Source organism: Chiloscyllium punctatum, chromosome 11 (assembly GCF_047496795.1).
Source record: "Chiloscyllium punctatum isolate Juve2018m chromosome 11, sChiPun1.3, whole genome shotgun sequence".
In the NCBI taxonomy this organism is placed as follows: Eukaryota; Metazoa; Chordata; class Chondrichthyes; order Orectolobiformes; family Hemiscylliidae; genus Chiloscyllium; species Chiloscyllium punctatum.
In genome coordinates, this window is record NC_092749.1 from 2,094,482 (window position 1) to 2,122,436 (window position 27,955).

General features: G+C 45.3%; 1 protein-coding gene across 1 annotated transcript in view; it reads left to right on the plus strand.

Annotated features, from left to right (window-relative positions):
* Positions 1–15,016, plus strand: part of LOC140482633 (fibrinogen-like protein 1) — a 48,709-nt gene extending 33,693 nt beyond the window's left edge. Inside the window, exons 3-6 of the mRNA XM_072580141.1 lie at positions 2,221–2,358; positions 8,089–8,305; positions 10,572–10,767; positions 14,696–15,016. Of these exons, the coding sequence (XP_072436242.1) occupies positions 2,221–2,358; positions 8,089–8,305; positions 10,572–10,767; positions 14,696–14,842 (698 nt within the window). The 3' untranslated portion in view covers positions 14,843–15,016. The remainder of the gene's footprint in view (positions 1–2,220; positions 2,359–8,088; positions 8,306–10,571; positions 10,768–14,695) is intronic.
* The last annotated feature ends 12,939 nt before the right edge of the window (positions 15,017–27,955 follow it).

Below are 27,955 nucleotides of genomic sequence, written 5' to 3' on the forward strand. Positions count from 1 at the left end.
CAGGTTCATAGCTCCTTGAAAGTGGAGTCACAGGTAGATAGGATAGTGAAGAAGGCGTTTGGTATGCTTTCCTTTATTGGTCAGAGTATTGAGTACAGGAGTTGGGAGGTCATGTTGCAGCTGTACAGGACATTGGTTAGGCCACTGTTGGAATATTGCATGCAATTCTGGTCTCCTTCCTATCTAGAAAGATGTTGTGAAACTTGAAAGGATTCAGAAAAGATTTACAAGGATGTTGCCAGGGTTGGAGGATTTGAGCTATAGGGAGAGGCTGAACAGGCTGGGGCTGTTTTCCCTGAAGCATCAGAGACTGAGGGGTGACCTTATAGAGGTTCACAAAATTATGTGGGGCATGGATAGGATAAATAGGCAAAGTCTTTTCCTTGCGGTCGGGGAGTCCAGAACTGGAGGGCACAGGTTTAGGGTGAGAAGGGAAAGATATAAAGGGATCTGTGGGGCAACTTTTTCATGTAGAGGGTGTAATGTGTATGGAATGAGCTGCCAGAGGATGTGGGGGAGACTGGTACAATTGCAACATTTAAAAGGCATTTGGATGGGTACATGAATAGGAAGGGTTTGGAGGGATATGGGCCGGGTGCTGGCAGGTGGGACTAGATTGGGTTGGGATATCTGGTCGGCCTGGACGGGTTGTACCGAAGGGTCTGTTTCCATCCTGTACATCTCTCTGACTGTATCTATTGAAGATCTCTTTTCCTCCACCATTATTACTTCTCCAGCCTCATTTTACAGCAACCCAATGTCCACTCTTGCCTTTCTCTTACTTTTCATAGATGTAAAAATCTTCTTTTAATATTGTTAGCTAGCTTACCGTCATATTTCATCTTCTCCCCCTTTTTTTTAGTTGTCCTCTGCTGATTTTGCAAGTTTTTAAATCTTCTGGCTTTCCACTAATCTTCAGCACACTCAATGCTTTTTTATATGTTGAACCTGACTGCACTTGTCAGCCACGGTTGCCTCATCCTCCCTGAGAATGTTTCTTCTTCCTCGGGTTGAATTTCTGCTGTGTCTCCTGAGTTCCCCCCAGAAACTCCTGCCATTGCTGCTCCACCATCTCCTGGCTAGGGTCCCCTTCCAATCAACTCTGGTCAGCTCCTCCCTCATGTCTTTACTGAATCATAATCCTGTTAAATCTGATTCCAGCTTCTTCATCTCAAACTGCATGGTGAATTCTATCCTGTTGTGGTCTCTGCCCGCTAAGAAATCCTTCATCCTAGGTTTCCTAACACAGTCTGCCTCGTTACACATCACTAAATCCAGTATTGCCTGTTTCCTATGGGACATCCGAGGAGCAGGAGAATTGACGTTTTGGGCATAAGCCCTTCTTCAGCACCAGACTTTTCAACTCTGGTCTCCAGCATCTGCAGTTCTCACTTTCTCCTGTTTCCCATGGGGTTCTACCACACGCTGCTCCAAAAAAAAATGTTGTAGACATTCCAGAAATTATTTTTCATGGGATCCACTGATTTTCCCAGTTCACTTGCATATTGAAGGCTCCATGATTATTGTAATCATGCCTTTCTTACATGTCCTTTCTCTCTCCTGATTTATGTTCAACCCCACATGCTAACTACAGCTGAGGGGCCTGTTTATAACCTGCACCAAGGTCCATATCAAATTGACCACAAAAACTGACCATACAGACCACCACAAACTGACCATCACATACTGACTATTGACCATCACAATTGATCCTGATTCTTTCTGTTCATCTGAAATTCAACAAGACTAGCAAGGGAGTTATTAAGAGCAGAAATTTTGACTGACTTCCCCTTGCCTGTCTGAGGGCAAGTCTTCCTCACTATGGAGATTCTCTGCCCTGCAGTTCTCCCTCACCGTGGGGCTCCTTCTCACCCTGGGTCTCATTGCCACTGCACAGGGTCAGTTCGACTTAACCCTGGGCCTCTGTCTGGGTCGGGGGTATCCTGTTGCATGGGCTAAGTGCCACCAAGAAGAGTTAGAGAATTGGTGGCCATGGGCCAGTAGTCAGAAGAGGGGACCAGTGGTCAGTGGACAGGAGCCAGTGTTTGAAAAGTGGACATAACATGGGATGTAGACAGCACAATTTGTAAGACAACGAACAGGTATCTTGGAGACCTGACAGATGATAAATATTGGCAGAAAGATTAGATCCTTGTGTATTTGTGCCTAGATTGCAGAGTTTCCATCCTGAGCCTTTTCTGTGTTTCATTCCTCCCCCAGATCTCCAATACATTCGGAACTGCCCCCTTGACTGTGCGAGCATCTATTATAACGGGGTGACTCAGTCTGGAATCTACACCATCATCCCCTCCATTGGTGGACTGCCCACCAGGGTCTACTGTGACATGGATACTGCAGGTAGGGAGAGGTCTGGGAATGTGAGCAGTGTGATTGTAACCCAGAGGTGGCCATATAGTATGAATGACCAACAATTAACGGGGTACTACTGCAAAAGCACCTGTTTTTCACCTCTAGTGCTGACCACACTAAATATATGAGTCAGAGAAATGTCCTCATGCACATCAAGCTGTAGGATGACCCTTCCTCAGGAGGGTAGCTTCCTTGCTCGACTGCAGGCCTTGTTTGCAGAGTAGTGTAAAGTCATCACTGATAAGGATGGTGTTGCCTCACCCACAGCAGGAGTTTTTGAACAAGTCACCAAATTGGAAGCTGTAAACCAAACTAGCTCTTGTGCAGTGAAATTTCTATTCAGCACAAAACCTTGTCTAATGGAACAGTTCACTTTACATTGGCTGATGAGTTTACACTTTTTTTCCCATCAGAGTCACTGACAAATCATAGAGTTGTCAAATTATGAAGTACGTTAGTGACCTTGTGGCCCGCTGCACCTGTACCACTAAAACAAGGTTCTTATTTATTACAGATCCCTCATTGTAGGAAGTGGGAGCCATTTTCTCAGCTTTTTGTGTACCTGTTCGATACAACTCAGATTTTTAAAAATCTATTTATAGAATCATAGAGTTATCCAGCATGGAAACAGATCCTTCGATCTGACTAGTCCACACCAATCAATTTCCCAAACTAAAGTGGTCTCACGTTCCTGTATTTGGCCCATACCCACCCCCCCCCCCCCCCACCCCCAACTTTTCCTATTACCAGATGTCTTTTAAATGTTGAAGTTGTACCTACATCCACCACTTCCTCGGGCAGAGCACTCTACACAGGAACCATTCTCTGTGTAGAACAATTGCCCCTCATTTCCCTTTATAAAACCTTTTCTTATCACCTTAAAAATATGTCCCTGAGTTTTGAACTCCCCCACCCTAGAGAAAAGAGCTTTGCCATTCATCTTATCCATGCCCCTCATCATTTTATAAACTTCAATAAGGTCACCCCTCCTACACCCCAGTGAAAAATGTCCCAGCCTATTTTTATAACTTTAACCTAACATTCCCGGCAACATCCTGGTAAATCTTTTCTGAATCCTCTCCAGTTTAATATTATCCTTCTAATAGCAGGGTGACCAGAATTCCGCACAGTATTCCAGAAGAGGCTGCATCAATGTTCTGTACAACCCCAACGTGACATCCCAACTCCAACACTGAAAGATATGAGCAATGAAGACAAGGGTGCTAAATGCCTTCTTAACTATCCCGTCTAACTGTGACGCAAATTTCAAAGAATTATGTACCTGAACGCTGAGGTCTCTCCTCGAACACCATCTAGGAGGCCAAGTGATCAATAAGGATGGCGGGAGCCAGCTCCCACTGGTGGGTACATCACTGGTGATACGGCCACTGGAACAATCTGTTTTGGTTTTAAACTTTCTGAACCACCTTCCAGTCACCACTGAAAATATCAGACTGTGGACACAAAGAAATTCCATATTGTCAAAATTTTAAACGGCTGGTGGTGATGGTGGAAACAAAAGGGTCAGCACAACCAGAACTGAAACCTTCCTAGACCCAGCGAGACTGGATCATCGTAGAGTATTGCCAACTATTAACATGGGGAGCAAGAGTGATTGTCCCAAGCAAAGGTCACTGCCTAAACTGGCTGAACTCCAAAATGAAGATGTCGGCAAGAATTTATGTCTGGCAAATCCCGACAGTGCGGAAGCAGGCCGTTTGATCCATTGAGTCTATGCAGACCCTCCAAAGAGCATTCCACCCTGACCCATCCTACTACCCTTAACCCATAATCCTGCCTTTTCCATGGCTAATCCACTGGCCTGCATTTCTCTGGACACAATGGACAATTTAACACGACCAATCCAACTGACCTGCACATCTTTGGGCTGTTGGAAGAAACTGGAGCACCTAGAGAATGTACATACTCTACATATACAGTCACCCAAGGGTAGAATTGGCACTGGGTCCCTGGCACCGTGAGGCAGCAGTGCTAACCACTGAACCACTGTGCCACCTCTAAGACTGCCAACAAGGATAGAAATTACCATTAGCGGCACACCCACTTTAGTGAAAATGGCCGGTTATATCCTGGTTTGGTTCCACATCAACTGTGCCAGTCTTTTCATGGATTCTATGGTTTTAGTTAATATGGATGCCCATTCAAAGTGGTTGGACAAAGTAGAGTTTATTCATCAGGGTCGGTAAAAACTGGGCACCCCTTAGCACAGCACTTTAGGGAACATCTCCGGGACACCCACACCAATCAACCGCACCGCCCCCTGGCCCAACATTTCAACTCCCCCTCCCACTCTGCCGAGGGCATGGAGGTCCTGGGCCTCCTTCACCGCCGCTCCCTCACCACCAGACACCTGGAGGAAGAACGCCTCATCTTCCGCCTCGGAACACTTCAACCCCAGGGCATCAATGTGGACTTCACCACTTTCCTCATTTCCCCTTCCCCCACCTCACCCCAGTTCCAAACTTCCAGCTCAGCACTGTCCCCATGACCTGTCCGACCTGCCTATCTTCTTTTCCACCTATCCACTCCACCCTCTCCTCCCTGACCTATCACCTTCATCCCCTCTCCCACTCACCCATTGTACTCTTTGCTACTCTCTCCCCACCCCCACCCTCCTCTAGCTTATCTCTCCACACTTCAGGCATTCTGCCTGTATTCCTGATGAAGGGCTTTTGTCCGAAACGTCGATTTTACTGCTCCTCGGATGCTGCCTGAACTGCTGTGCTCTTCCAGCACCACTCTAATCTAAACTCTGGTTTCCAGCATCTGCAGTCATTGTTTTTACAGAGTTTATTCATCAAACAAGGGGATGGTGATTGAAAAGTTGCAATACACAGACTCCTGGAAGTGTTGGTTACAGACAATGGGCCAGCAGAGAATTTGAGTATTTTCTCAATCAAATGGCATTTAGTATGTGAGGACACTCCATCCCACACAGGTTAAACCTGATCGTTCCACACCTGGGGTTGGGAGGGTGAAATGGCATCAGGAACAGTAAAGCTGACATAAGACTCCTTTAAGCGAGAGAGGCAGTTTACTTCAGGGAATGAAGTTCAGTGTCAAAACCATAGGAATGACCCTGCATGGGTGACAGACAATGTAACACAAGGTCAGGCCCCACGATGTACACAATTCGAGTAAGTGAAGTGGGCCTGAACAAGCAAAGGGACCCCATGAAAGCTACAACCTCACAAATGGGGCAGGAGCAAAATATACCCAGCACCTCAGGACACCCAGCAAGACTGTCTGAACCCAATGGGCCTCCCTCTCCACCGAGTGTCAAAGAAACCTCTGAGAACAACATGGGCATGGCAGATGTTACAGGCTCGAACATGTTACTACCTGAAGAAGAGGATGAATCAGCCATGATGCTCCAGTGACAAGAGGTGGGCTACAATCTGGCACATGCCTCCAATATCTGAGGCAGAGTTGGAGGAACTGTACCTGATGCAAAGATACCCTAGGAAAAGCTACAGGACAAAAAACGGGCCTACCTCCCAGGATTTAGATGGGGAGGGATAAAGTGGTTGGAACGAGGTCAGCCAGGTAGACCTCATAGAGTATGAGTTGCCTGATTGGGGCTGTTAACCTGGCCCAATCAGGGAGGATGGCTGACAGATATAAACAGAAGTGACGAGGGTCCTGTTCTATCTCGGAGGTGGTTCTGAGCTAGCTGGGTCAGTGTAATGTATTATGTGTGTGTAAATAAAGGATGGCTTAGTAACAGGATTTTGTGGAGTTATTCAAAAGCCATCCTGTCTTTGAGGTTCAGATGGAAAGGGTGCAGTTAGACAGAGTGTTACTTGTAGGAGAGTTGATTGTGAGGGGGATACACAGCAGATTCTGTGGCTGTAGAAGAGACACCAGGATGGCATGTTACTTCCCGGGTGACAGGGTCAAAGATGTCTCTGAATGGTTACAGAACATTCTGAAGGGGGAGGGTGAACAGCCAGAGGTCATTGTGCACATCTGTACAAATGACATAGATAGACAAAGGGGTGGAGTCCTGCAAAATGAGTATAGGGAGTTAGATAATAAGTTAAAATGTAGGACTTCAAGGTTGTTGATCTCCAGATTACTCCCAGTGTCACACACCAGTGAGGAAAGAAATAAAAAGATAGGCTAGGTCAATGTGCAGCTGAGGAGCTGCTATAGGGGACAGGGTTTCCAGTTCTTGGATCATTGGGTAAAGGTGACCTGTACAAGAGGGACAGGTTGCAGGGGAGATTTGCTAGTGTTACCTGAGAGGATTTAAACTAGTTTGGCAGGGGGATGAGACTCTGAATAAGAGAGGGTCCCTCAAGAAGTCAGGGGAAAATACCTTTGCCTCAAGAGCAAGTTTATTATTCAGGATAGACAGAGGCACAGTAAAGGGTGGGAAAAGACTTCTGGTTTAAAGTGCATTTATTCCAACACATGAGGCCTGACTGGGAAGGCAGGTGAGCTCAGAGCATGGATTGGCTCTGGGGAGTGGGATATTATAGCCATAACAGAAACATGGCTGAGAGAAGAGCAGGACTGGCAGGTCGGTGTTCCAGGATACAGGTGTGACAGAAGGACAAGGAAGCAAGGTGGGCAGTTCGATCAGGGAGGACAGAACAACAGTGCTTAGAGAGGATATTCTTAAGGGGTCATCAAATGAGGCCATATGGTTAGAATATAGAAACAAGAAGGGAATGGTCACTTTGTTGGGACTACAAATCAATGAGCAGATGTGTAGAGAGATTGCAGATACCTGTGGGAATTATAGAGTGGTATTGGTTAGAGATTTTAATTTCCCTTGGATTGTCAGTCCACGCAGAGTGTAAAAGGCCCAGACTGAGGGGAATTTGTCAAATGTGTCCAAGAAAGTTTCCTAAATCAATATGTTGAGTGCCCTACTCGGGACGGTGCTACACTAGACCTCCTCTTAGGAAACGAGGTCAGGCAAGTGACTGAAGTGTAAGTCAGAAAGCACTTTGGGACCAGTGACCGTAACTCTCTTAGTTTTACCATAACAATGGAAAAAGATAGGAGAGGTCCACAGGTTAAGGTGCTAATCTGGAGCTGGGCCAATTTTGGAGCCATTAGGCAGGATCTAGTCTGCTTGATGGAAAAGGAATGACTAGCAACCAGCACCACTCTAACCTAGAATCTGGTTTCCAGCATCTGCAGTCATTATTTTTACCTCGTTGATTTTAACCCTACTGCGAATCCTCTTGCAAGGATGCCTGCCTTGAAGAAGTTTTCCTCCTCTCTCTACAAGAATCTCAGGGAGTCCCTCTCTCACTGCAACTCCCAGGTCATCTCCTCTGCCCTGAAGCTCTTCAACCATGTCCTGAAACAGACTCGACTGTATGCTACTTTCTCCCCACTCCCACCCTCCTCTCATTTATCTCTTCACTCTGCAGGCACCCTGCCTCTATTCATGATGAAGGGCTTTTGCCCGAAACATCGATTTTCCTGCTCCTCGGATGCTGCCTGAACTGCTATGCTTTTCCGGCACCATTTTAATCTAGAGTCTGGTTTCCAGCATCTGCAGTCATTGTTTTTACCAAATGAAAGGTTTTTCAAAGGCCAGTCACATGAACACAAATCTACCGTTTCCCACCAGCTTTGAGATGTCCAAGACAAGTTTCTTATTTCTTTCCAGGAGTCTGTCTTCCTTGAGTGCATTGTTTGTTCAGTTTTCACTCACTCAGGGTTTATAATTTACAGGAGGAGGATGGACCATTATCCAACGCAGGGTTGATGGAACCATTGACTTCAACAGAGGCTGGACTGAGTATAAAGAGGGTTTTGGCGAACTAACAGGAGAGTTCTGGTTGGGTAACAATCATATTCACGACATTACAAGCCAAGGGGAATATTCACTTCGAATTGATTTGGAGGATTGGAAATACCGACAGAAGTTTGTGCTGTATGAAACTTTCAGGTAGGAAAATGATCAGATTCCTGGGGATACCAAACTGCAAAGGCACAATAAATCCTGACTCTTAGCCAGACATGCTGCCAATCAGAGAGACTCCATGACTCATGGTATTGTTGCTCAATAATTCATCCAGAAACTCAGTTTATGTTCTGGGGACCCAAGTTCAAATCCTGGCATGGTGAGTTTAAACCAGTAAAAATTATCTACAATTAAGAATCCACTTTTGCCCATGAAACCATTTCCAATGATTAGAAAAACCATCTGGCTTCAATAATGCCTTTCAGAGAAAATAAAATCTGCCGTCTTCCGACTTATATGTGACTCCAGATCCACAGACTCTCAACTGTCCACTGAAACTGCCAAGAAAGCCACTCAGTTATGTCAATTGCTACGAAGCCTTGACAAAGAAATGAAACTGGACTGACCACTGGCATTGACCTAGGCACCTGAAATGACAATGGCAAAAACAGCTCAGTTGACCTGGCACAGTTTTTCTTACTACAATGTGGGGGTTAGTGCCAACATTGGGAGATCTGTCTCACAGACGAGCCAAGCAACAGCCTGACACAGTTATACTCACAGAATGAGACCTTACAGACAATATCCCAGACACAACTATCACCATCTCTGGATGTATCCTGTCCCATCGGCAGAACAGACCCAAGCAGTGGTGGCACAGTGGGATACAGTCAGGAGGGAGCAGCCCTGGGAGTCCTCAACATTGATTCCAGATCCCATGAAGACTCATGGCTTCAAATTAAACATGGGCAAGGAAACCTCCTGCTGACTACCATGAAACCATCCTCTCTTGGCTGATGAATCAGTATTGTTCAATGTTGAACAACATTTGGAGGAAGCATTGAGGGTGGCAAGGGTACAACATGTGCTCAGGGTGGGCAATTTCAAAGTCCATCACCAAGAATGGTTTGGCAGCTGTACTATCGATCAAGCTGGTCAGGGCCTAGAGCACACAGCAACTAAACTGGGTCTGCAGCAGGTGGTGAGGTAACCAACAAGAGGGAAACAAATACTTCACCTCATTCCTCCCAATCTTCCAGCCGCAGATGCATCTGTCCATGATAGTATTGGTAAGAGTGACCACCGCTCAGTCCTTGTGGAGATAAAGTATTATCTTCACATTGAGAATAACCTCCATCATGTTGTGGAGCATTATCACTATGCTAAATGGGACAGACCTTGACTCTGAGCAACAGGTGATCTTTGTGATTGACAGCATGATAGTCGATGTACTTTTTATTCACTTTCCCTCATGAGATCTGGGTGTTGCTAGATGGGCCAGCATTTATGGATACTGCCTGGAATTTGTGTGATGTGAATGTTACTTGCCACTTGTCAGCCCAAGCCTGGATACTGCCCAGATCTTGCTGCATTTGAACATGGACTGCTTCAGTATCTGAGGAATCGCAAGTGGTGCTGGACATTGTTTAATCATTGCTGAATATCTACAGTTCTCACCTTATGGTGGAGGAAATGTCATTCAGTAGATCACACAGTCGTCTGTACTGGATGATTCTATGAATCAGAAACCGCCATCACTGTCAATCTGAGATACCCTTAACAGTGAAATATAGTCCCACTGCACTCTCAGAGTAAGTCCCATCAAACTGTCAATCAGAAATACCTCTATCAAAGACATTTTGCCATTGTACAATGAATCAGAAATACCCCAACACACTGTCAATGGGTAGGTTGGAGAATCTGGACACTTCCTCTCATGTGGAGACTAAGATCTAATGTCAAGGCCTTGGAAAGGGTGGAAATGAGGCTAATGAGGGACCTCTGGGATGGGGAGAGACTTTAGAGCCAGGGCTAGGTGGGTTAAGCAAGTACATTAGATTAGATTACTTACAGTGTGGAAACAGGCCCTTCGGCCCAACAAGTCCACACCGCCCCGCCGAAGCGTAACCCACCCATACCCCTACATCTACATCTACCCCTTACCTAACACTACGGGCAATTTAGCATGGCCAATTCACCTGACCTGCACACCTTTGGACTGTGGGAGGAAACCGGAGCACCCGGAGGAAACCCACGCAGACACGGGGAGAACGTGCAAACTCCACACAGTCAGTCGCCTGAGGTGGGAATTGAACCCGGGTCTCTGGCGCTGTGAGGCAGCAGTGCTAACCACTATGCCACCGTGCCACCCACTACATTAATGGACCTGAGCCATGAGAACAGAAAGGCTGGTTAGTCCAGGATTGTTTTGGTGATCATTTAACCATGTCTGCTATTCTATGACCAACAGGATTGAAGATGAATCCAATCATTTCCGCCTGCATGTTGCAGGTTTCAGTGGAACTTTGGAAGATTCCTTTGCCTGGTATCACAACAAGAGGAGCTTCAGCACACCAGACACTGGCAACATCTGTGCCAAGATCTCACATGGAGGCTGGTGGTATCATCAATGCTTCTTCTCCAATCTCAATGGGATTTACTACAAGGCAAGTGTCTAAACCAATTTCACAAAAAAACCTGGAAGTTCTGCAGATGCTAGAAATCCGAAATAAAAGCAGATATTGCTGAAACATCTCAGTTAGAGAGAAAAGCAAATGCAAGATGCTGGAATGCAGGACCCATCTGATGAACTTCTCTACCTCCTGATGATGCCTGGCTTTCTGAGAAATCTCAACAGGTCTGGCAGGATTTGTGGAGAGAAATCAAAGTTAACAACTGATCTGAAACGTTAACTCTGCTTTCTCTCCACAGATGCTGCCAGACCTGTTAAGACTTTCCGCAATTTCTGTTTTTGTTTTGAATTTAATCTTGCATTCTGCTTTGTATAGTCTGAGCATCACATTTATTGATTAAAGTGGTGCTGGAAAAGCACAGCAGTTCAGGCAGCATCCGAGGAGCAGGAAAACCGATGTTTCAGACAAAAGCCCTTCATGTAGAGAGAGGAGGAAAACTTCTTCAAGGCAGGCATCCTTGCAGAGGATCCATCACATTTATAAACAATGAAGATCACAAGTCGAGTGGTTTATTTCCCTTTAGTTAATTTCAGATTCTATGATCCAATGTCAAAGCCATGGAGAGGGTGGAAAGAAGGCTAACTAGGTAGATGAGGGACCTTCAAGATGCGGATAAAGTCCACCGGAAAGAGGCAGCTGGGTGTAGCCTCTGCCTACACTGGAAATTATACCTCAAAATCTCACACAGAGGCAGCTCATGCACATTCTCCTCATAGTAGACTTCACGCTGACCCCAGCAAAAATCCCCAGGTAAATCACCATAATCCTATCAGACCATACAGCTGCTGTCTCATTAACGAAGATGACTCTTGGTGGTTTCACTTGAGGGTCCGTGTATCTCAGGCGATGGATTAGTTTGAGAAGGAGAGTCCTTCATGATAACCTCAGCCAATGCAGACATTGTACTCATGCTGTTGGCACCACTCCACATCTGAAACCAGTTATCCAGCCAGCTGAGCTAACTGAACCCTGCATCACCAGGCTGGGTGTAGCACAGGTTTCAATATAGAGGAAAGCTCTCTCTACTCTTTTAAACAGAAAGTCAAAAACTACCTGGTTCCCATCAGCTACTCCCAGACATGAATAGGTAGTACAAGGCTAGATACAGAGTAAAGCTCTATTTGCCCTTTTAAACTTAAACTAATGCCCCCTCTGTTCTTCTAAACTGAAAATAAAGTTACCTCTACACTGTCCCTGTCAAATACTCCCAGTACAGATACTGTACAGGGTTAGATACAGAGCAAAGCTTCCATACTGTTTTAACAGAAGTAGTTTGTCCCCATCAAACACTCTGAGGATTGTTAAAAAAATAAAGTTCTCTCTCCACTGTCCTCACCAAACACTCCAGTGGCAGGTAGAGTACAAGATTCCTCAGAGAGGAAGACAATGGCCTAGCAGCATTATCACTGGACCCAGGTAATGTTCTGGGCACCCAGGTTTGAATCCTGCCACAGCAGATGGTGGAATTTGAATTCAATAAATATCTGGAATCAAGAGTCTGTGATGACCAGGAATCCATTGCCAATTGTTGGAAAAACCTATCCAGTTCACTAATGTCCATTAGGGAAGGAAACCTAGTCACGTTTACATTAGTCTCCAGACCCACAGTGATGCGGTTGACTCTTAACTGCCTGCTGGGATGGGCAATACATGTTGGTTATCCAGCGATGCCATCATCCTGCGAAGGAGTAAAAATAAGTGAAGTTTCCTCCACACTTCAGTGGTCATGAAGTGCTTTGAAAAGCTGGTCATGGCATTAATCAACTCCAGCCTCCACACTACTCTTGACCCACTCCAATTTGCCTCTCGGACCAACAGACCCATGTCAGATGCCTTATCACTTGCCCTTCACTTCTTCCTAGAACATCTTGACACCAAGAACAGCTACATAACAATCCTACTCGTTGACTACAGTTCAGCCTTCAACATTATTATCCCCTCGAGACTGATTACTAAACTTAGTGATCTCGGACTAAGCCCCACTCTCTGCAACTGGATCCTCGGTTTCCTGACCCACAGTTCACAATCAGTGAAAATTGGGGACAATATTTCATCCTCACTAACGCTCAACACTGAAGCCCCCCAGGGGTGCGTACTCAGCCCCCTACTGTACTCACTGTATACCCATGTCTGCATCACCAAATATCAGGCTGCCATTTACAAGTTCGCTGATGACACCACCACTGTTGGTCAAATCTCAGGTGGTGACGAAACAGACTACAGATCAGAGGTGGAAGCCCTGGAAAATTGGTGCACTGAGAACAACCGAGCTCTCAATGCCAGCAAAACCAAGTTAAAAATCACACAACACCAGGTTATAGTCCAACAGGTTCATTTGGAAGCTCTAGTTTTCAGAGCACTGCTCCTTCATCAGGTGGTTGCGGAGTCTAAGATTGTAAGACAGAATTTACAGCAAAAGTTTACAGTGTGCTGTAACTGAAATTATACATTGAAAAATACCGTGATTGTTTGTTGAGTCTTTCATCTGTTCGAATATTTTGATAGTTTCACTTCTTTCATACATAAATCACAAAACTTTCTTTTAAAGTTGCATTCTCAGATTAACTGTAACAATTGGCATTAGCTCGACAATACGTTGAAGGTGTTGGCCCCCTGTGTTCTCTGTCTGTGCCATGATGTTTAGATTGATTCTAATCTAAAAGTGAGTTGTCCTCCACAATCACCTGATGAAGGAGCAACGCTCCGAAAACTAGTGCTTCCAATTAAACCTGTTGGACTAGAACCTGGTGTTGTGTGATTTTTAACTTTGTACACCCCAGTCCAACACCAGCATCTCCAAATCATGGCAAAACCAAGGAACTCATTATTGACTTTCAGCAGGATGTTACTCATGCACCCCCCCCCCCCCCCCATTAACAGAGAGTGGCCTGGACAATCACAAAGGCCAACCTCCATCTCCCAGGCCCGCTGTCAAGGAAAGGCCGCCAGCATTCTCAAAGATCCATCCCACCCTGACAATGTTTTTCTACAACCTCTACCATCGAGGAGAAGGTACAGAAGCCTGAACACACACACCAGCTGGTTTCAAAACAGTTTCTACCCTCCTGTTGTTAGAATACTGAATGGACTCTCAAACTCTTAACATTCGCCTGTCCCTGTGTTTTTGTGTTTACTGCTGTTTCCCTATTATTTACTTATCTATGCTACTTCACTCAGTGATCTGCCTGTATTGCTCACAAGACAAAGCTTTTCACTGTGCCTCAGTACACGTGACAAGAAATTCAATTCAATTCAATTCACTTACCCCATCAAACACTCTTGGGAGATGTATGATCTTCAGTCACCTGACCTGTCCATTCTTGAAATTCCTCCCTGTACCACTGTCCTATGGAGGCACTTTTGAAAAACTATCATTTTTCCCAACCTTTTGGAGCCTTGAACTCATGGCCCCCAGTGTCTGTGTTTGGCTGCTCAGCCATCTCAAGGTACTTTGTTATGGTCAAGATAGATGGAGTATTACTGATGGGGTTTTTCACTCTCATTCTCTATCGCTCCCTATTGAACATAACTGCAGCCTCTCCTTCTCTCTCACTTTTCACCCCGTCCCTTTCTCACTCTTTTCCTTCTTTTCACTCCTCCTTTCTCTCCCCACTGTTAAATTCTCCTTCCCTAACCCCGGAGTCATCACTCCCTCTTCCATTCCTTCCCCCACTCCTCTCACTTTCTCTGCTCTACCACTTTCTACCCTTCTATTGTTCTCCCTGCCCATTATTCCCACTCCCCTCCAACCTCTGACTCCCTGCCCTTTGCTCTTTCTTCCTCCTTTCTCTCCTGCCCCTCATTCTCACTTACCTTCCTTCATGAACCCTCCCCCATCCATTCTTTGCTGTCTAACTACTGCATCCTTTTAATCTTACTCTGTGTCTTCTCACTCCCACAGGGTGGAAAGTACTCTGCAAAGGATAAGGAGCTGCTGGGACCGGATGGGATTGTATGGTACAGCTGGAAGAACTCAGATTACTACTCTCTGAAATCGGTGTCAATGAAGATCCGCCCACGGAACTTTCGTCCCCAGCAGACACCCTGAGTGATTCTCTCACCTTTCCCCTGTATCTCCTTGTTATGCTTCTCTATCCCTCAGCTTTTTCTTGGTGTGCCTGCAATTTTTTTCCCTTCCCAATTCTGAATTATTTGTCAATACTTCAGTCTGATCTCCTCAAATAGAGCTGTTTCTCCCTTCTGACACTCTCCCGTCTCTCAGATTCTCGGTGAACCGGATTTCATCATGATACTTGGCCCCACGCAGAGTAGCAAGGTCTTGTGTTCCACTCACAATCCCCACTTAGTCATCTCTCTGAACAAAGCAGTCTGTGCTTCTGGTAAATGTGGTATGTGGCTGCTGTCAATGTGCATGTGCGTATGAGTGTGTGGGGGTTTGTGTGTGTGCGTGTGTGTGTATGTGTGAGAGAGAGTGTTTGGGGGTTTGTGTGAGTGTGTGTGTCTGTGTGTGTGTGAGTGCGTGTCTGTGTGTGTGAGTGCGTGTGTGTGCGTGTGTCTGTGTTTGTGAGTATGTGTGAGTGTGTGTGTATGTATGTGAGTGTGAGTGTGTGTGTATGTATGTGAGTGTGTGAGTGTGTATTTGAGTGTGTGTGTGTGTGTGAGTGTGTGAGTGTGTGTGAGTGTGTATTTGAGTGTGTGTGTGAGTGTGTGTAAGTGTGTGTGTACGTGAGTGTGTGAGTGTGTGTGTGTATTTGAGTGTGTGTGTGTAAGTGTGTGTGTATGTGAGTGTGTGTGTGAGTGTGTGTGTGTAAGTGTGTGTGTGTATGTGAGTGTGTGTGTGTGAGTGTGTGTGAGTGTGAGTGTGTGTGAGTGTGTATTTGAGTGTGTGTGTGAGTGTGAGTGTGTGTGAGTGTGTGTGTGTCTGTGAGTATTTATAGAGTCACGGAGCTGGACAGCACAGAGCTTCAGTCCAACTTGTTTATGGCTACCAGATATCCTAAACTGACCTAGTCCTACTTGCCAGCATTTGGCCCATATCCCTCTGAACCCTTCCTATTCATATACCCATCCAGATGCCTTTTAAATGTTGCAATTGTACCGGCCTCCATTTCTTCCTCTGGCAGCTCATTCCATATACGTACCACCCTCTGCATGAAAGAGTTGCCCCTTATGTCCCTTTTAAATATTTCTCCTCTCACCTTAAACCTATGTCCTCTAGTGTTGGACTCCCCTCCCCTGGGAAAAAGAACTTGGCTATTCACCTTTTCCATGCCTGTCATGATTTTATAAAACTTTTGTAAGGATACCCCTGAGCTTCTAAAATAGCCCCAGCCTATTCAGCCTTGCCCTATAGCTCAAGCCTTCCAACTCCAGTAATATCCTTGTAAATCTTTTCTGAACCGTTTCAAGTTTTACAACATAGAGTCATTTATCGATTGATTGATTTATTGTCATGTGTACCGAAGTATTGTACAGTGAATAGCTTTGTTTATGAGCAGTACAGGCAGATCATAGTAAGTAAAGACATACAGATCAGAGGGTTGACAAAAGAAGGTAGATGAGAGTAAACCGGTTGATGTGGTGTATATGGATTTCAGCAAGGCGTTCGATAAGGTTTCCCACAGTAGGCTATTGTACAAAATGCAGAGGAATGGGATTGTGGGAGATATAGCAGTTTGGATCAGCAATTGGCTTGCTGAAAAAAAAGAGGGTGGTGGTTGATAGGAAATGTTCATCCTGGAGTCCAGTTACCAGTGGTGTACTGCAAGGGTCGGTGTTGGGTCCACTGCTGTTCGTCATTTTTATAAACGATCTGGATGAGGGCGTAGAAGGGTGGGTTAGTAAATTTGCAGTTCACATTAAGGTCGGTGGAGTTGTGGATAGCGACGAAGGATGTTGTAGGTTACAGAGAGACATAGATAAGCTGCAGAGCTGGGCTGAGAGGTGGCAAATAGAGTTTAATGCAGACAAGTGTGAGGTGATTCACTTTGGTCAGAGTAACCAGAATGCAAAGTACTGGGCTAATGGTAAGATTCTTGGTAGTGTAGATGAGCAGAGAGATCTCGGTGTCCAGGTACACAGATCCTTGAAAGTTGCCACCCAGGTTGACAGGGTTGTTAAGAAGGCATACAGTGTTTTAGCTTTTATTAATAGAGGGATCAAGTTCCGAAACCATGAGGTTATACTGCAGCTGTACAAAACTCTGGTGCGGCCGCACTTGGAGTATTGTGTACAGTTCTGGTCACCGCATTATAAGAAGGATGTGGAAGCTTTGGAAAGGGTGCAGAGGAGATTTACTAGGATGTTGCCTGGTATGGAGGGAAGGTCTTATGAGGAAAGGCTGAGGGAACTGAGGCTGTTTTCGTTAGAGAGAAGAAGGTTGAGAGGTGACTTAATAGAGACATATAAGACAATCAGAGGATTAGATAGGGTGGACAGGGAGAGCCTTTTTCCAAGTATGGGGACGGTGAGCATGAGGGGGCATAGCTTTAAATTGAGGGGTGATAGATATAGGACAGATATCGGAGGTAGTTTCTTTACTCGGAGAGTAGTAAGGGTATGGAATGCTTTGCCTGCAACGGTAGTAGATTCACCAACTTTAAGTACGTTTAAGTCATCATTGGACAAGCATAAAATAGTGTAGGTTAGCTGGGCTTCAGATTTGTATGACTGGTCAGCGCAACATTGAGGGCTGAAGGGACTGGACTGCGCTGTAATGTTCTATGTTCTATGTTAACTCCATTTGCCACTTCTCAGCCCATTGGCCCATCTGGTCAAGATCCCGCTGTAATCTGAGGTAACCTCCTTTGCTGTCCACTATATCTCCAATTTTGGTGTCATCTGCAAACTTACGAACTATACCTCATATTTTCACATCCAAATCATTTATATAAAATGATGAAAAGTAGAGGACCCAGCACCGCTACTTGTTTCACTCTACTGGCCACAGTCCTCCAGTCTGAAAAACAACCCTTTGAGCCAGTTCTGTACCCAAATGGCTAGTTTTCTCTCTATTCCATGAGGTCTAACCTTGCTAACCAGTCTCCCATGGGGAACCTTGTCGAATGCCTTGCTGAAGTCCATATAGATCACGTTCACCACTATGTCCTCATCGATCCTCTTTGTTACTTCTTCAAAAAACTCAATTAAGTTTGTGAGACATGATTTCGTTGACAACCCCTAATCAGTCCTTGCCTTTCAAAATACATGTAAATCCTGTCCCTCAGGATTCCCTCCAACAACTTGCCCACCACTGACATCAGGCTCACTGGTCTATAGTTCCCCACCCTTCTTAAACAGTGGCACCACATTAGCCAATCTCCAGTCTTCTGGCACCTCACCTGTGACTATCGATGATACAAATATCTCAACAAGAGGCCCAGCAATCACTTCTCTAGCTTCCCACAGAGTTTTCGGGTACTTCTGATCAAGTCTTGGGGATTTATCCACCTTTATGTTTTTCTATTCATCCAGCACTTCCTCCTCTGTAATATGGACATTTTTCAAGGTGTCACCATCTATTTCCCTACAGTCTAAATCTTCCATGTCCTTTTCCACAGTAAATACTGATGCAAAATACTCATTTAATATCTCCCCCATCTCCTGCTGTTCCACACAAAGGCTTGCTGATTCTTGAGGGACCCTATTCTCTCCCTAGTTACCCTTTTGCCCTTAATGTACTTTTAAAAATCCTTTGGATTCTCCTTAATTCTATTTGCCAATGCTATCTCATGTCCCCTTTTTGCCCTCCTGATTTCCCTCTTAAGTATACTCCTACTGCATTTATACTCTTCTAAGGACTCACTCGATCTCTACTGTCTGTACCTGACATATGCTTCCTTCTTTTTCTGAACCAAACCCTCCAATTCTCCAGTCATCCAGCATTCCCTATACCTACCAGCCTTTCCTTTCACCCTGACAGAAATATACTGTCTCTGGACTCTCGTTAATAAATGGTGTTGAAGGTGAAGCTGTAGTCAATGAACTGGAGTCTGACGTAGATCCTTATTGTCCAGACATAGATCATAGAACATAGAACAATCCAGCGCAGAACAGGCCCTTCGGCCCTCGATGTTGCACTTATCTGTGAACTATTCTCATGTCATCCCCCTACACTATCCCATCGTCATCCATGTGCTTATCTAAGGATTGTTTAAATCTCCCTAATGTGGCAGAGTTGACTACATTAGCAGGTAGGGCATTCTACACCCTTACCACTCTCTGCTTAAAGAACCTGCCTCTGACATCTGTCTTAAATCTATCACCCCTCAATTTGTCGTTATGCCCCTCGTACACACTGACGTCATCATCCTCGGAAAAAGACTCTCACTGTCTACACTATCTAATCCTCTGATCATCTTGTATGTCTCTATCAAATCCCCTCTTAGCCGCCTTCTTTCCAATGAGAACAGACCCAAGTCCCTCAGCCTTTCCTCATAAGACCTTCCCTCCAGACCGGGCAACATCCTGGTAAATCTCCTCTGCACCTTTTCCAATGCTTCCACATCCTTCCCAAAATATGGGGACCAGAACTGTATTCCAAGTGTGGCTGCACTAGCGTTTTGTATAGTTGCAGCATGATATTGTGGTTCCAGAACTCAATCCCTCTATGAATGAAACCTAACACACTGTATACCTTCTGAACAGCACTGTCCACCTGGGTGACAACTATCAGGGATCAATGTACATGGACTCCAAGATCCCTCTGCGCATCCACATTACCAAGAATCTTTCATTTGACCCAGTACTCTGCCTTCCTGTTATTCTTCCCAAAGTGCATCACCTCACATTTAGCTGCATTGAACTCCATTTGCAGTTTATCCAAGTCCCCCTGCAACCTGTAACACACTTCCAAACTGTCCATCACTCTACCGACTTTAGTGTCATTTGCAAATTTACTAATCCATCCACCTATGCCTGCGTCGAAGTCATTTATAAAAATGACAAACAGCAGTGGTCCCAAAACAGATCCTTGTGGCACACCACTTGTAACATTGGACAAAAACTGATCCATCTGACGTACTAGAGTAATAACATTTCCAGTCAATGTTGGGGAAGTTAAAGTCCCCCATAATGACCACCCTGTTCCTTTCACTCCTACCCAGAATAATTTTGCTAATCCTCTCTTTCACCTCCCTGGAACTCTGTGGAGGCCCATGAAAAACTCCAAGCAGTGTGACCTCTCCTCTCCTGTTTCTAACCTCAGCCCACACTACCTAAGCAGACAAGTCCTCATCAAAAGTTCTCTCAGCCACCGTTATACTATCCTTGACTAACAAGGCCACGCCTCCCCCTCTTTTACCACCTTGCCTGTTCTTAATGAAAGATCTAAACCCTGGAACCTGCAACATTCCATTCCTCACCCTGCTCTATCCATGTCTCCAAAATGGCCACATCAAAGTCCCAGGTACCTATACATGTTGCAAGCTTGCCTACCTTATTTTGGATACTTCTGGCGTTGAAGTAGACACACTTCAAACCACTTCGCTGTCTGCCAGCACATTCCTGTGACCCTGAAATCCTGTCCCTGTCCTTCCTACTCTCATCCTCCTGTGCACTGTAACTACACCTCCGGTTCCCATCCCCCTGTTGAGCTCGTTTAAACCCACCCGAATAGAACCAGCAAATTTCCCACCCAGGACATTAGTACCCCTCTGGTTCAAGTGAAGACCGTCCTGTTTGTACAAGTCCCACCTTCCCAGAATGAGCCCCAATTATCCAAAAACCTGAAACCCTCCCTCCTGCACCATCCTTGCAGCCACATGTTCAGCTGATATCTCTCCCTATTCCTTGCCTCGTTATCACATGGCATGAGTAACAAACCAGAGATAAATGCAGTAGGAGTATACTTTGAGGAGGTGACAAGGCAGGTTGACAAAGGTCGAGCAGTGGATGTGGTGTACATGGACTTCAGCAAGGCATTTGATAAGGTTCCCCATGGTAGGCTCATTCATAAAGCCAGGAAATATGGGATACAGGGAGATTTGGTTATCTGGATTCAGAATTGGCTAGCTGACAGAAGGCAGAGAGTGGTTGTAGATGGAAAGTATTCTGCCTGAAGGTCAGTGTTGAGTGGGGTCCTGCAGGTTTCTGTTCTTGGGCCTCTGCTCTTTATAGTTTTTATAAATGACTTGGATGAGGAGGTTGAGGGGTGGGTTAGTAAATTTGCCGATGACACAAAGGTTGGAGGTGCCGTTGATAGTATCGAGGGCTACTGCAGGCTGCAGCGTGACATAGACAGGATGCAGAGCTGGGCTGAGAAATGGCAGATGGAGTTCAGATAAATGCGAAGTGATGCATTTTGGAAGGTTGAACTCAAATACTGAATATAGGATTAAATACAGGATTCTTGGCAATGTGGAGGGCAGAGGGATCTGGGTGTGCAAGTATATAGATCCCTCAAAGTTGCCACCCAAGTGGATAGGGTTGTTAAGAAAGCATATGGTGTTTTGGCTTTCATTAACAGGGGGATCGAGTTTAAGAGCCGCAAGGTTTTGGTGCAGCTCTACAAGACCCTGGTGAGACCACACTCGGAATATTGTGTCCAGTTCTGATCGCCCTACTATAGGAAAGATATGGAGGCTTTGGAGAGGGTGCAACAAAGGTTTACCAGGATGCTGCCTGGACTGGAGGGCTTGCCTTATGAAGAAAGGTTAAATAAGCTCAGACTTTTCTCTCTGGAGAGAAGGAGGAAGAGAGGTGACCTGATCGAGGTATACAAGGTAATGAGAGGCATGGATAGAGTCAATAGCCAGAGATGTTTCCCCAGGACAGAATTGACTGGTACCAGGAGTCAGAGTTTGAAGATATTAGGAGGAAAGTATAAATGAGATGTCAGAGGTAGGTTTGTTATGCAGAGAGTTGTGAATGCATGGAATATGTTGCCAGCTGTGGTGGTGGAAGCAGAATCATTGGGGACATTTAAGCGACTGCTGGGTATGCACATGGATAGCAGTGAGTTGAGGGGTGCATAGGTTAAGTTATTAAAGTTTACATTCGGATTAAACCTCGGCACAACATCGTGGGCCAAAGGGCCTGTTCTTTTCTGTACCTTTCTATGTTCTATGTTCTATATGACATCCTCTGTGGACCTGTTACATTAGTAGGAAAATTGGTAGGGGATCAAGTCAGGTTGGGACACTGGAGTTGATGTGGGCCATGACCAGCCTTTCAAAGCACTTCAAAGGTCAGAGCCAATGGACGGTAGTTATTAAGTTACATGTGCTTTCTTAGGTAAGGGGATAATGGTGGTCTTCTTGAAGCAGGTGGGGGCGTCAGCTTGTGGCAGGAAGAGATTGAAGATGTTGTTGAAAACCTCTGCCAATTGGCCTGCACAGAATGTGGGACACCATCTGGACCCATCGCTTCTCTTGGGTTGACTCCCGGGAAGACCGATCTGATGCCTGCAGTGGTGATCGAGGGAATAGGTGTGTCTGGGGCTGTTGGAGTAGGCATCACCACACTGCTGGCATTCTGCTCAAACTGAGCACAGAAAACATTGTGCTCATCAGGGAGGGATGTGTCTTTGTCCACTATCTTGCTCTGCTTCATTTTGTATCTTGTAATGTTGTTGAGGCCTTGTCACAGGCAGTGGGAATCTGTTTGGTAGGTTTGGCTCTCTAATGTGGTCTAGTACTGCCTCTTGGCATTCCTGATTGCTTTGCAGAGGTCATAGCTGGATTCTTTGTATAGATTTGGGTTCTGCATAGAGACAAAGAGATGTAGAGCATGGAAATAAACCCTTCAGCTCAACTCGCCCAAACTGACCAGATATCCTAAACTGATCTGGTCCTGTCTTCCAGCGTTTGGCCCATGTCCCTCTAAATCCTTCCTGTTCATATACCCATCCAGATGCCTTTTCAATATAATCATTGTACCAGCCTCCACCACTTCCTCTAGCATTTCATTCCACACACATGCCACTCTTTGCATGAAAACGTTGCCCCTTTGGTCTCTTTTAAATCTTTGCCCTCTCACTTTAAACCTATGCCCTTGAGTTTTGGACTCATCCACTTTGGGGAAAAGTCCTTGACTATTCACCCTATCTAGGTCCCTCATGATTTTATAAACCTCTATAAGGTCACCCCTCAGCCTCTGACACCCCAGGGTAAAGAGCCCCAGCCTATTCAGCCTCTCCCTATTGGTCAAACCCTCCAACCCTGGCAACATGCTTGTAAATCTTTTCTGAATCCTTTCAAGTTTCACAACTTCCTTCATATAGCAGGGAAACCACAATTGAACACAGTATTTCAAAAGTGGCCTAACCCATGTCCTGTACAGTGGCAACATGACCTCCCAACACATATACCCAATGCAATGCACTGACTAATAAAGACAAGTGTACCAAACACCTTCTTCACTATCCTGTCCTACCTGTGACTCCACTTTCAAGGAACTATGAACCTGCACTCCAAGATCTCTTTGTTTGGCAACTGACTCTAAAATCCTCCTATTAAGTGTACAAAACCTGCACTGATTTGCCTTATCAAAATGCAATACCTCACATTTATCTAATTCATATTTCTAACCAAAAAAAAATCTATTCCCCTTCTCCTTCTCCCATCACACCTCCCCCCCCCCCACCCCAAACAAACTGTACCCTGGAACATTAAGCTGCCAGTCCTGTCCTTCCCTGAGCCATGTTTCTGTCATAGCTATGATATCCTTACCCATGTTCTCAACCATGCCCTCAGTTTATCTTGCCAGTCAGGCCTCTTGCATTGAAGTAAATATCAGTCCTAGCCCCCTCACCCCACCCACCTCCCATTTATCTCTCAGCCACTCCTTCTGCCACCACCCCCCTCCCCGCTCCACCACATTCCTGATGAAGAGCTTATGCTTGAAACGTTGATTCTCCTGCTCCTTGGATGCTGCCTGACTGGTTGTGCTTTTCCAGCACCACACTCCCAACTCTGATCTCCAGCATCTACAGACCTCACTTTCTCCTAGTCTTAACTCGTCTGCTATGGTCTTGCCTCCCTTCGACTTGTTGCTTTTCTCAGTTGTACAAGCCTCACACTTATCTCTTTTCTCACTATTTCTTTGGCTCCCACCTTCCCGCCCCACTCATTAGTTTAAAGCCCCTCTAGCTACACTACAAATCTTCTCACAAAGATATTGGTCCCCTTCTAATTCAGGTGCAACCCATCCTTCTTATACAGGTTACTTCTACCCTAGAAGAGATTCTCCAATGATCCAAAAATATGAATCCTTTCCCCTGTACCAGCTTCTCAGTCATACATTCATCTGCTCTATCCTCCTATTCCTACTCTCACTTGCACCAAGCACCACGAGTAATCCAGATATTACTATCCTTCTGCCTAATCTCCTACATTCACTCTTTAGAACCTCATCCTTTTCTCTACCTATTTCATTGTTACCAATATGTCCAATGACCTCCTGCTGGTCACTGTCCCCTTTGAGAATATCCAGCACCCACTCCAAGAAATCCTTAAATCTGGCATCAGGAGGCAATACACCATTCTAATGTTCCACTGTAAGCTGCAGAAATGTCTGTCTGTGCTGGATGTAGGTTTGCTCGCTGAGCTGGAAGGTTCATTTTCAGATGTTTCGTCACCCATTCTAGGTAACATCTTCAGTGAGCCTCTGGACAAAGCACTGCTGGTGTTTCCTGCTTTCTATTTATATGTTTGGGTTTCCTAGGATTGGTGATGTCATTTTCTGTGGTGATGTCATTGCATGTGGTGATGTCATTTCCTGTTCTTTTTCTCAGGGGGTGGTAAATGGGGTCCAAGTCAATGGGTTTGTTGATAGAGTTCCGGTTGGAATGCCATGGTTCTAGAAATTTTCGTGCATGTCTCTATTTGGCTTGTCCTAAGATGGATGTTTTGTCCCAGTCGAAGTGGTGTCCTTCCTTATCTGTATGTAAGGATACTAGTGAGAGTTGATCATTTCATTTTGTGGCTACCACAGGAAGTGACATCACCAACCTAAGGAAACCAAACATATAAATAGAAGCAGGAAACACCAGCAGTGCTTCGTCCGGAGGCTCACTGAAGATGTTACCTAGAATGGTGGCAATACGTGTGAAAATAACCCTTCCAGCTCAGCAAGTAAACCTACATCCAAAACCTCAACCTGAACTACAAACTGTCTCAAAACTTGCTGTCTGTGTGTGCCTCTGATTGGAGAATCCCTTTTCAGAACTGATTGCTTCGAACTTGACATACCCCTTATTACCATAGATTTATGTGAATATATCTGTGAATATTTGTCTGCATGCAAAGCTCCCAAGGTTAGGTGTTCCATTGTCTGGGTCACAGCCATTAACTGCTGATACCTGTTGCTTACAACATCCTGGCATCATGTCAGGGGCAATCAACTGCACCATGGCAGAGAGAGAGAGAGGAAAGTGAAAAGGGGAAAGCAGAAAGCGTCTTTAATATGTTGAAAATTCTTAATTTAGGGAGGAAGAGGAGGCTGGTTTTGGTTCTTATTGTCAGGATATCTTGTGATGGGGTCAGGCCATGAAAGCCCTTTATTAAATGGTGACTCCCATCACAGCTCCTTGCTGCTGATAGTGGAGCTCTGCTGTTACAGAATCACAAGGAGGAAGAACATTCAGCTCCTTGGATCAGACTCACTATTCAAGAAGACCACAGCTAATCTGTTTTCTAACTTCACCCACCCAGCTTCCCTCCACATGTGGAGACTTTTAAGGAGCAGTTGTTGTGAGTGATGCACAAATTTGTTCCTCTGAGACAGGCAAGAAGGGGTAAGATTAAGGAGCCTTGGATGATGAGAACAGAGGAGCTTCTCACCAAAAGGAAGAAGGCAGCTTACATAAGGTGGAGGAAACAAGGAGCTAGCACAGCTTTAGAGGATTACAGGCTTACTAGAAAGGAGCTCAGAAATGGACTGAGGAGAGCCAGGAGAGAGCACAAAAAAGGCTTGGCAAGAAGGATCAGAGAGAACCCAAAGGCATTTTACTCATACGTAAGGAATAAGATAATGATCAGGGAGAAGGTTGGGCCCATCAGGGATAGCAGAGGGAACTTGTGCATGGAGTCGGAACAAATAGGGGAAGCCCTAAATGAGTTTTTTGCTTCAGTTTTCACTCAGGAAAGGGACCTTGGTGAATGAGAACTTTGAGGAGCTGGGATACAGATCGAGATTGATGAAGTTGATGTGCTGGAAATTTTGGCAAACATTAAGATTGATAAGTCCCCAGGGACAGACCAGATTTATCCTAGGCTGCTCCGGGAAGCGAGAAATGAAGTTGCTAAGCTGCTGGTGAAGATCTTTGCCTCCTCACTCTCCACGGAAGTCGTACCAGAAGATTGGAGGGAGGCGAATGTCGTTCCTCTTTTCAAGAAAGGGAATAGGGAAATCCCAGGCAATTACAAACCAATCAGTCTTACTTCTGCGGTCAGCAAAGTTTTGGAAAGAATTCTGAGGGATAGGATTGATGACTATTTGGAAAAGCATTGTGTGATTAAAGGCAGTCAGCATGGCTTTGTGAGGGGCAGGTCATACCTCACAAATCTTATTGAGTTCTTTGAGGAGGTGACGAGACAGGTTGACAAAGGTCGAGCAGTGGATGTGGTGTATATGGACTTCAGCAAGACATTTAATAAGGTTCCCCATGGTAGGCTCATTCATAAAGTCAGGAGGAGGAGGTTAAGGGGTGGTTTAGTAAATTTTCCAATGACACAAAGGTTGGAGGTGTTGTCAATAGTATTGAGGGCTACTGCAGGCTGCAGTGCGACATAGACAGGATGCAGAGCTGGGCTGAGAAATGGCAGATGGAGTTTGATCTGGATAAATGCGAAGAGATGCATTTTGGAAGGTCGAACTTGAATGCTGAATATAGGATTAAAGACAGGATTCTAGGCAGTGTGGAGGAACAGAGGGATCTTGGTGTTCAAGTGCATAGATTCCTCAAAGTTGCCACCCAAGTGAATAGGGTTGTTAAGGAGGCATATGGTGTTGGGGGATCGAGTTTAAGAGCCATGAAGTTTTGCTGCAGCTCTACAAGTCCTTGGTGAGACCACACTTGGAATATTGCGTCCAGTTCTGGTCGCCCTATTATAAGGAAGATATGGAGGCTTTGGAGAGGGTGCAAAGAAGGTTTACCAGGATGCTGCCTAGACTGGAGGGCTTGTCTTACGAAGAGAGATTGACTAAGCTTGGAATTTTCTCTCTGGAGAGAAGGAGGAAGAGAGGTGATCTGATCGAGGTGTACAAGATAATGAGAGGCAGGACTGAGTCAATAACTAGAGACATTTCCCCAGGACAGGATTGACTGCCACAAGGGGCCACAGTTTTGAGGTATTAGGAGGAAAGTATAGAGGAGATGTCAAAGGTAGGTTCTATAAGCAGAAAGTTGTGAATGCATGGAATGTGTTGCCAGCGGTGGTGATGGAAGCAGAGTCATTGGAGACGGTTAAGTGACTGCTGGACATGCACTTGGACAGCAGTGAATTGAGGGGTGCGTCGGTTTGGTTATTTTATTTTAGATTAGGAATAATCCTCAGCACAACACCATGGGCCGAAGGGCCTGTTCTGTGCTGTACGTTTCTGTGTTTTATGCCTAACTCTTGGCTAGGAAAGATTTATTAATGGTGGATTATGAGAGCACCTACTGGTTTAATGTGCATCTGCCTGTGTTCAAGAAGTGCTTTGGCTGATGGCACAGTTTTAGATAGTATCTCTTGTCCCAGACTCACTTTTTCTTTGGCAACCTCGTGCCCTGATGGTTAATTTGGTGATAAACATCACCTGGTCCTGCAGGGTATTTGCTCCAGAGTTACTGGGTTAAGAACGTACCCAAAACAGGTCTCTGTGTTTCTGTGGAATTTCTTCTCTGCCAGCTGAGATTTTTGTTTCAGCCTATTTCTTTCAATTTCTTTCCAGATAGTCAGCATCTCGAGATTACAGCTGTCAATGAAAGTTCCCAGTTCAGTATCAACATCTGCTAACCTGATATCTCATATGTAGGCATTCTTGTAGTTCAGGTATGGGCAACCAGGAGGTCAGGTCTATACACAATGCAAAGGCCGCTGGCTGTCATTCTTCACAGATATTACTCGTATGGAATCCCCTCACAGAGTCTGACTCACTCTAACAGCCCTCCCTCCCTTTCAGCAGAGCCTCCAAGGAGTTAACTCTGACTCAATTGTAGGTTTTAACACAGGCTCAGTCCTATTTGTTCCTTGCTATGAAGTATGAGGAACATAAC